This window comes from Alosa alosa, chromosome 8, assembly GCF_017589495.1.
Source record: "Alosa alosa isolate M-15738 ecotype Scorff River chromosome 8, AALO_Geno_1.1, whole genome shotgun sequence".
Classification (NCBI taxonomy): Eukaryota; Metazoa; Chordata; class Actinopteri; order Clupeiformes; family Clupeidae; genus Alosa; species Alosa alosa.
The window spans coordinates 8,308,170-8,318,262 of NC_063196.1; the positions used below are offsets into that span (position 1 = coordinate 8,308,170).

A 10,093-nucleotide genomic window follows, 5' to 3' on the forward strand; every position below is an offset into this window, starting at 1 on the left:
GAATTTATACTTTCTTGTGGCTTTATGTGGAATATCCTTGCTGTAATATTTAAAACAGCATTTATCTGGTCCATTAGCATCTAAAAGAGAATTTTACTTTGTTAAAAGAAAATAAAAAACAAAAACCGCAAGCGGCTGCAATGTCTATATCACATTCAGGTCCAAGCGCCCACAGGGACGCGGGTGAATCCAGCCCACAGTCATTTCCCGATCATACCCCACCACTCTCTCCCACTCGCTTGAATCTCAATCTCAATCTCAAAATGCAATGTATCTCAATGCAATGTATTTTCAGAGAAAAAATAATAATGATGCAGTCTGCCAAACTTACGCTGGCTTTGTCCCTGGGAGCAGAGCGCCAGAACAAGGGACAGGACAGTTTCATCTTCATATCTTCAGATGTCCTCAGATGTCCTCAGAGGTGATGCAGGTGTCATTGACTGACCTCACACATTGACTGATGGCCTTTGCTGTCATGTGGGCTATACTACCACTTAGGACAGCCTACTTTCCACAATGCAAAAATATCAGTGACGCAAGGGGGGGTGGAGGAGTGGGAGGAAGAGGAGGGGTTGGTGGTGGAGAGACATGTGTCTCTGTGTGTGTGTGTGTGTGTGTGTGCCTCGGCATCGGCCTAGCCTTGCAAATAAATCACTGTTTTACACCATTTACGAGGCTCAAAGTATCTCCACACCTCATTGGTAGACTTCCGAGGGCCCTGACATTTAAAAACGAGACATTGAGAACTTTGAAAAAGCACTGGTAGTTTATTTACAAGACGATTTATACAGACAGTACCTTAAGGAAGTTTACCGTTCGCAGCCATCTTGAATTTATCACGATAAGTCGAGCGACGAGTACGAATGAACAGGTATGGACCCTTTCAAGAGAGTTCCATTATCAGCATCATAGTTGGCCCCATAAGGCTTCCTTTTTAACATTCCATACGTTATCTTAATGCAGAGGAAGTAGATTGGGGCCCAAATAGAATGTTCAAGCATTGTTTTTGTTTTTATTGATGAAAGGGTCCATAGTAAGGGATCAGATTCCAAAAATAATTCTGTGGAAATGCATGGATTCCAGTTGCTGCTACTGGAGCCTCATAAATGGTGTAAAACAGTGATTTATTAACATGGCTAGGCCGATGCCGAGGCACCCCCATTGAAAAAGCTGTTGGTAGCATCGGCTAAGTAGCGCCAGATTTCAGAGTGCAGGGGACAAGCCGAGATGAGCTATGAGACATACGTTCACACTCGGTATCATGTTTCAACACACTTTAGGTCACACCGGAATTCTCCATTAATTTATATATTTATATTTATTTATTGTTTTTAACTTGCTTGATTACACAGTAGTGTGTCAGGTTTATTCTGGAAGAACGGTAAATGGACATATAAGAGTCTCATGACTCATTTTGAGTCAATCTGACACTCTGCTGATAGATGAGCAGGATATCTATCCCACAATTGGCTGTGATTCAGAAATATTGGTGGATACAGATTGCACTGGGACATCAATAGTGCTAAACAATTAGTAGTATACTTTTTAAAATGCTATCTACAAACATTTATTTTTGCCATGGGAAAGGGGAAATGGCAGTTTTTTTTGTTTTTTGTTTTGGTGTAAATGACATATATGCCATTTGAGGTTAGATCTTTTGATGCTCTCGTTATCATTTCACAATCTGCAAGGCAGTGAACAGCACATGCCTTTCCCAATTCTGTGATGTTGCAGTAAAGAGGATATCCAGTCTAAAAATAATCTAGGGCATATTTTTGGATGTTAATGAGCACAAGTTTGTACAGCACGGTGTACGATATGTCCCTTTCAGATTGAAGGATCTTAATCAGACCTGGTATACTTACTCACTTACTCAAAGTCACAGGTGTCAAAGATCAGGGTCGCATGGGTTCATGATTAAATATTGTTCGAAAGCGGGCTACTTCCTACACACGATTAGGGATTTTGAACCGCATTTAAATATTTACTCATTGTCAATGCTACAGTGGTCACAGTCATGGGGTCAAAGGTCAACATTGTATGCCACTTTACAGCAGGTGGAGGAAGCTTGATGCTTTGCACTAAGACAGTTTTCATTCTCTGCAATTGTAATGGATACTTAAATTCCTCCTGCTATTGGTTAGGGAAGTGCACAATAAAAACTACTTTACAAAAACACTGTACAATGTCTTAAGATCTATTAGCCTCTTCCATTATAGCGTCAGACCATGGATTTGTATCTGGATGCAGCAAGAGATGCATAGAAGGGATGGATATATGCTGGCTATTAGCCCTCCTGTCCTGTTGTGTTTGTTTCATGTTTACTAGTTTTGCATTAAGACTTGTTAGAAATCCATGGGAACACATATTATCATCTTAGATTTCTTTGTCAAGCAATGCTGCTGGATTTGTCCATTTTCAAGTAGCACTAATTTCTGTAGGTATACAGTAGGAAACAGTGTCACTTAGAGGACATCTGGTCGAAGTCAAAGGTGATACAACAGAGAGCAGTGTAAATGATATTTTCTGATTGCTTAAGCACATTTTTTGTAACTATTGGCTGTTTTTGCAAAACTCTACACACCTTTCACCAAATCAGCAAAACATTGTAGTTCTCTTGCAAAAGCTAACACACCTTGCTTAACTCTTCACACCTTCATAAAAATGGTGTATCAAACAGTAAACACAAGCCATCACAATAATAAGCACACAATATGCCAACTACACACTGATGGTATGAATAAAAAACACACCTGGCTTTTGCTTTCTCTATGCACAAGGTAGGCTATGTCAGTTTGAGGTCATACTTTTGTCATAGTTCTGTAAACATACAGGGATCCAAACTTCAAGTTTTGGTGTTTATTTACACACATCAAAACAAACACAAGTGTGTTTTTCCAAGTCAAAACACAAAATAGCAATTTTACCGAGAAAAAAAAAATCAGTCTATAACGTGTCGTATCTCTCAAAATTGTGTCTACATCACATGCAATGTCCTCTAGTCCAAGGCACCGGGGAAAATATATTCTGGAATGCCGCAGGCCTGACATGAAACCTGATTTTTGTTGCCTTTAAAAGGGCTATTCCTTACTCTTCTTACCCTTCCTCCTCCTCCTCCTCCTCATCTTCCTCTTGCTCCTCCTTGTCTTCTTCCTCTAGCTTCACCTCCTTGTCCTTGTCGTCCTCTCCCTCTCGCTTCTTCACCTCTGCGTCCTCTTCCTAGGTCCTCCTCCTCCTCTAATTCTCACTCTTCTTACTCTTCCTGCTCCCTCCATTGTACTCCACGGACAGCTTATCTGTGGCTTATTTACACTGCTTAGGCTGATTGCAAAGTGAACTAATTATCTAAAACCGTTTTCATGATGTGACAGTATGCCAGACAGTTGGCAAAATAGTGTAAATAATAGGCATACATGTGTATAGTTTTGCTAGGAGTGTGTTGATCATTTGGATATTGAGTGTAAAGCAGAGTTATGTTTACAGTTCTGCAAAAAGAGTGCTGTGCAGTGGATTGTGGATTGTACCTACAGATTGTACCTACAGAGTGCAAAGCAGTGTTTGTGCTTTTAGTTTTGCAAACTCAGTGAGTGGTTTTGTTACATTAATAGTTTTAGAAATTGTGCTATAAGAATCACGGTTAGCGTTTAAGCATTCAGAAAAAAAACTATAAGATATGTATGTAGGTTTTTGTTGGAGAGATGAGAATGCAGATCAATAAATATTCAGCAAAAAAATAAACAAAAATAATAAACCTTAAATCATCGGTGGAAACGGGGTCTGAATTTCTGTGGAGCAGCTATGGGAGCTCAGCTCCTGCACCTCTGAGCCTCTAGAGCAGGGGTCCCCAACCTTTTATGTACCATGGACCGGTTTGATTCCCATTTTTTTTTCACGGACGGGGGGGGGTCGGGGGTTCCATGTTCCATATGTGTTGTGCATGCATTACTTGAAAAGAACTAGCTCCAGTTATGTATGAACAGTGAAGGTAACGAACTCTTAAAAATGTGAAAAACGTGAACTTGAAGAAGTGAAAATTTAACAATATGAACTATGAAAATTGAACAACTTGAAGCTACATCTATCATGTGTGAACATGCTTAACAAAATATGGTAACAAAACATGGGAACTAAACGTGCATTACGAATACAGTGGGAGCCCTGTGCTTGTTTCCCTGCAACAAGAAGGTACCATCTGGGGGTGATGGAAGACAGTGACACCCTCAGTGTGTTTGAAATGTCCAGTCGATTGCGCAATTTGGTCTTAGTTGCAGTCATTGTCGAAAACCCGGCCTCGCATAGATACATGGTGGGAAATTGTAGCAATCTCGGGATATTCTGCTTTGGGTTTCATCCAAAAACCCGCCAGAGGGGTTTCCTCATAGCCTACACACTCTTAAGACCACCGTCATTTGCAATTTCGATCTTCCTCCTGCGCTGACAAGTTAGGACTATTCGGGATATTGACAAATGGGTTGCTGACCCACTAATTGGTTTGCCGTGGATCTTTGGAGGATGGGAAGTAACGCTCAAACTCATTTGAAAGCGCAACAAGGTGATCGCGCACCAGCTGCGAGGGCCCTGCCTCAGTCTCTCCCATAACCCCCACTACTGTTTGGAACATATCAAATACACCCCGATCCACTCGTCGTCCCCACAAATCAAGCTTGGCTTTAAATGCAGCGACTTTATCTGCCAGTTTAAAGACAGTCGTCATTCTCCCCTGGAGTGACAAGTTGAGGTCATTAAGCGACCCGAATATGTCACACAGGTAAGCGAGTTTTGACACCCAGTCCTCATCACTAAAATATGCAGCTAACGGTGACTTTTTTCTGTAAGAAATCTCTGCAGCGGCTCTCGCAACTCAAACACTCTGGCCAGTGACCTGCAACCAATCAACTTGGATAGCGTACCACGGTGACCCATTCACCCTCTCTAACAACTGTGCCTCAATATCCTCTGACATATCATCAATTCGTCTATGGACAGTGCTTGCAGAAAGCGGTATCTGAGCTATTTTTTAGCTGCAGCCTCCCCAAGGAGTTCATTGCACATGTCTTTTGCAGCAGGCAGAATTAACTCTTCCCCAATAGTAAAGGGCTTCTTAGAATCCGACTAGCCACTATGAGGCTTTTAGCGCAGCCACGTTCACCGATGTGGTTGCTTTACGCACTAGTTTTTTGTCCTTCTTGCTCGCGTTTCTTACGCTCAAAAAACTCAAGGGGTTTGTCTTTAAGTGTAGGATGCTTGGACTCTAGATGTCGAATTAGCTTTGATGGTTTCATTGCTTCGTTTGACAACTTATCGCCAAATACCACACATAAAGGACTTGGTGCATGCGAGTCACCGGTCTCTGCGAAACCATATTTTAAATATGACTCGTCATATTTCGTATTGAATTACCCCTTCTTTTTCTTTGAGGTATCTGGCTCACCACCAGTGGGTATTATTGCGAATGTGACATTATTGCGAATTAAATTGAGTTTATTTAGTTTGCATGCATTTTTTTAAAAACTCATGTCGTAGGCTACGGCCCGGTTAGGAATGTCCCGCGGCCCGGTAGTTGGGGACCGCTGCTCTAGAGGGCGCTACTGCCCGTCTACAGGGCAATTTGATTGGGTGAGTGTAATGGTGTGTCTGACCTAAAAGACAGTGTGCAGGTGGCCGTGCATTGAAATAATTTATTAGTGCAGTGTCACATTCGCTCTGAGCACGCACCTAATACTGCTATTGATGCCCTGGTGAAACCTATGTGATTCCTCACACCATGATAATCTTTATTGTGCTTTTTCAAACACTTGTGATGTTGTGTGACTTTCTTGTGACCTAAAGGAAGTGTAGATGTGCTTCTCAACTTGAGAGCATTCTAAAAGTAATCTCTCTCGGTCACAAATACTTTGATTAGTACCTGTTGAAAATAAAACACATACAGGCAGGAGTGAGAATCTTTTTCTTCACATGGTTTGTAAAATCCCACATCACATAGTTTTTGTCATAAGCTCTGATAAGCTTTTTAAATGATCTCTTTGGCTTCACACTATGTACACCCACAATACCCAGTTATAACCACAAACCACTCTGTGCGAATGAACAGCAAAGTGCTCTACTAACAGGAAATGCAGCTGTGCAGAAATAGCACGATACAGACAGATAAAGAGGTCGCTGGTTCAAGCTATAGTGATTAAAATTTTCATTTTCAGTACTTTAATATATGTTTGGAAAAATGTTTCTTCCTTTGTCCCAACAATTAAAATATGCATTACCTTTGGCACCTGTCCTGTATCACCTCAGCATGCATCACATGATTATGAATAAACAGAAATCCAAAAGGAATCCACAAAGGCCAAAGATATTGTAAAATAGATTTATTAATATAAGCTGAAGAGGAATACAGAAGTTTCTGCAAGCTTACTAATGTGCAGGTCTTGCTGTGCTGCCCAGCAATTAAAAAAGAGAATTTTTGTGCAAAACAAAGCATTTGAGTTACAGGTTGTTACATTCGCTGTAACTCTTTTGAGCTGGTGTGTACACTGATGTCTCAGGGCGGAGGTGAGCATAGCAAGGAGCTTAGGGCTGGTCTGTGGTCACATGCTAAGGAGATCTAGTGGGGGCTGGGGTACCAAACAGGTCGTCCAGTTTATCCATAATGTCCTGGACTTGCTTGGCCTCTGGGTTGGCGCACAGTTCTTTGCCCTTCATAGTGATGAGGCTTAAAGAAAATCAAGAGCAACATAAAGACAAAGTAAGTATCAAAAAATGAAAAAATAATAAGAAAAAACAGGAAATGCTGATAGCAAAGTTAAAAACACTCACATCACAGCACGTTTGGGGCAGCTGGGGTGGGTGACTTTATATTCTTTTATGGCTCTAACTGGAATCGTCTTGCCATAATAATTAAAACAACATTTATCTGGACCAGCAGCCGCTACAATAGAATTTCAGTTTGTTAGACAATTAGAAGACTACATGTATGCTGTGCATGTACAGACTATGAGCGTGCACAGTAACACACAAAGAAATATATTCACACACGCAAATGGATTTTTGCTTTCTGAAATCATGAGCACACATTTATGCAATTTGGAAATATACTACACATTTATAAATGTAAACAGTATTGTGTTGATCAATTTATAATAGTTTAGCTAAACACAAGTTCTGAACAATTTAGAAAAATAAAATATTTGCCAACTTACTCTGGCTTTGTCCCTGGGAGCAGAGGGCCAGAACAAGGACAGCAACAGCAACAACACAGGACAGTTTCATCTTCACGTCTTCAGATGTCCTCAGAGGTGATGCAGGTGTCCAGAAGTGTGTCACACACTGTCTGGGGCTTTTTGAACACAGCTTGTGTCAGAAGAGGCTAGTGTGTAGGACAGCCCACTTTCCACTTTGCAGAGAATGAACTTTCCCTGCCCATTAGAAAGACTCCATCATCAGCACCACTTGGAGGGGGGCCGGGGTGGGGGGGGGGGCAGGGTTGACACATCAGAGGATTTTGGGGCAAGAGGCAAAGCTTGTGTGAGAGAGTTTGTGTGTTTGTGTGTGTGTATGTCTGTGTGTGTGTGTGTGAGAGAGTTTGTGTGTGTGTGTGTGTGTGAGAGAGAGTTTGTGTGTGTGTGTATGTGTTATGTGTACTGTATGTGTTTGTATGTATGTGTGCGTGTGTGTGTGTTTGTGTGCTAGTGTGAGTGTTTGTGTGCTAGTGTGTGTGTGTTTGTGTGCTAGTGTGTGTATGTGTGTTTTTGTGTGCTAGTGTGTGTGTGTGTGTGTGTGTGTGTGTGTGTGTGTGTGTGCACATGCACATGTGTCTGCATGTGCAGCCCAGCTTCCTGTTTCTACCCCCTCCTCATCTTTGACGCAGCTCTTCGTCGACACAACTACAAGACGGAAACACAGCAGCACATGGAAATCACCTTCTGCCACACATCATGTGTCCTTGCTTGGTCACGCCATGATGTACCATGTTTAGTCCGTGAGAACTGGAAATGGCCATATACTATCTATGTCCATCTCGATGACACAGCACAACACAGCACAGCTTTGGAATCCAGACAGGATCTAAAACATTGGGACAGGTCAGGGTCATATCTATTTCACTGATCACTGCTATCAGGGTTCAGTACCTCATACATCGTATACCACATCATACCAACAGTACTACACTGTTTCAGCAATATATTGCACAGTATGCATAAATATTGGCACTATGATATTATCTACAAACATACATTTCTGCAATGAAAGCCCTTAACAAGTGGTTAGGTGACCTACATCTGTCTTTCATAGTATTTCCAGGGTTATTTTACTCCCAGCTTTACAAATATGGTGTAACACATAAGTATGCACATACAAGTATTATGAGTATGAGTGAGACATCAAAGCACAAAATTGAAATGCTTGACCCACATAACCATACGTACTGTATATCACTGTAATATATTTTATCACAAGGATCTTACAAACACTTGCCACATTGCTTACCTTTCATTTGGGTGCTGTTGGATTCTTTGAACTCAAATAAAGCTTGACAGGGGAATCGGGATCGGTAATAAAGTAATTTATTGTAAATGGTAAAACAATGAAAAGCAAAGAAAATTGGGTTACACTGTACTTGACAGTATTGACATAAGATTGACATGACTCTCATGAATGTGTCATAAACAAGTCATAAACATTTATGACATAACGCTTGTCATTAAGTGTTATTCGGTTTTTGTCATAACAAGATAGGGTTAAGGTTAGGGTTAGGATTAGGGTTAGAGATTAGGATTAGGGTTAAGGTTAGAGTTCATGTGTCATGACAGTGTCATGTCACTCTTATGTCGATACTGTCAAGTAAAGTGTTACCGAAAAGTGTGTGCGAACAGTGTGATTCGCACTTGCTTTTATACAGTAGTTCTCTTTATTTCTTTTCCTTTTTAATGCATGGTGTATGTTATGTCTGTCTTGTCTGTGTTTTCTGAATGGACCCTGCGTCAGGGCTGTAGTACTCAAATCCGGTCTTGGTCTTGAGTCCGGACTCAAGACATTTTTTTTATGGTCTCGGACTTGTCTTGTACTCGCTGGTATTTGGACTCAGACTTGTCTTGGCCTCGGCCACTGATCTTGCGAGATGTTCTACTTGGTCCAGGGCGGGCTTAAAATAAATCTATTTTTCTAAATTAGAAATCATTGATTATCTGACCATGATCAGACAAAATAAATGTTTAATTTATTCAAAATCCACCGATTGTGGCTGTGTCTTGACATTACAGAACTCATCTTTTATGTGAAGAAGTATAACCTAACAGTGTAAAAAGAAGTAGTTCAGAAAACAATTACATACATAGGTAAGTGGTGTTAAGAATTAGTTTTTTCAGCCTCGTTTTGGACTTGGTCTTGTCTTGGACTAGTGTTAATTTTGTCACCTATTTTTAATTTAGTCCTAGTCTTAGTCTTGTGACGAAATGTCCTTTTTAGTCTTTGTCATATTTAGTCATTCAAATATAATTTTTGTTAGTCAAGTTTTAGTTCCACTAAAAGTCTCAAGTCATTTTAGTCTAGTTTTAGTCAAAAAAGAAAACTAAAGGTATCTTAGTCTTAGTCAGTTTTAGTCAACACATTTTAGTCTTTTTTTTTATAACAAATTATTTCTGATTACCATTTGAGTCAAATAGTGTTTCACACATCTCAATTTTCCAACAATATTGTGTGTCCACAGGGCTACTCGTCTGTTATAATTACTCATTCTGATTTTTTGTCAGTCAGTATGTTTACATGCACAGGTAAGTCGAGCTACAGTTATAGCTCGGCTGGGATTTGACCATAGACGTAAAAGATTTGAATGGACCACTGTCATATTCGTAGACCAGTGTTTCTCAAAGTGTGGTCCGGGAATCACTGGTGGTCCACAAGCTATCCCAAGTGGTCCGGAAAGCAGGCGTGGTAAAATATAATATAGATGAGTTGTTTGCAATATTGAACCAACTTGTATGTAAAAACAGTTCTGCAACACTGTCTATGTAAGATATGCCAGTTTAAATCATACAGTATGAATCCACACAATAAGCAAAGTGGTTCAGTGAGTAGGCCTATAGTGTAGACTAATTATAGG

The 10,093-nt window shown here is 40.5% G+C and overlaps 1 protein-coding gene across 1 annotated transcript; it reads right to left on the bottom strand.

Annotated features, from left to right (window-relative positions):
- Positions 1 to 6,347: 6,347 nt before the first annotated feature.
- LOC125299641 (C-C motif chemokine 4 homolog) lies at positions 6,348 to 7,392 on the bottom strand. Its single transcript, XM_048251004.1, has 3 exons — positions 7,194 to 7,392; positions 6,811 to 6,922; positions 6,348 to 6,706 (listed from the first exon to the last, which is right to left on the bottom strand). The coding sequence occupies exons 1-3, from the start codon at positions 7,261 to 7,263 to the stop codon at positions 6,589 to 6,591; spliced, it is 300 nt and encodes a 99-aa protein (XP_048106961.1). The 5' UTR covers positions 7,264 to 7,392; the 3' UTR covers positions 6,348 to 6,588.
- Between the last annotated feature and the right edge of the window lie 2,701 nt (positions 7,393 to 10,093).

Excerpts from the sequence above, each read along its gene's own strand:
- LOC125299641 (XM_048251004.1), bottom strand. The coding sequence starts at position 7,263 with ATGAAACTGTCCTGTGTTGTTGCTGTTGCTGTCCTTGTTCTGGCCCTC. Across the intron at positions 6,923-7,193 it reads CTCCCAGGGACAAAGCCAGA|CGGCTGCTGGTCCAGATAAA; the intron begins GTAAGTTGGCAA and ends ATTCTATTGTAG. Across the intron at positions 6,707-6,810 it reads TGCCCCAAACGTGCTGTGAT|CCTCATCACTATGAAGGGCA; the intron begins GTGAGTGTTTTT and ends ATTTTCTTTAAG.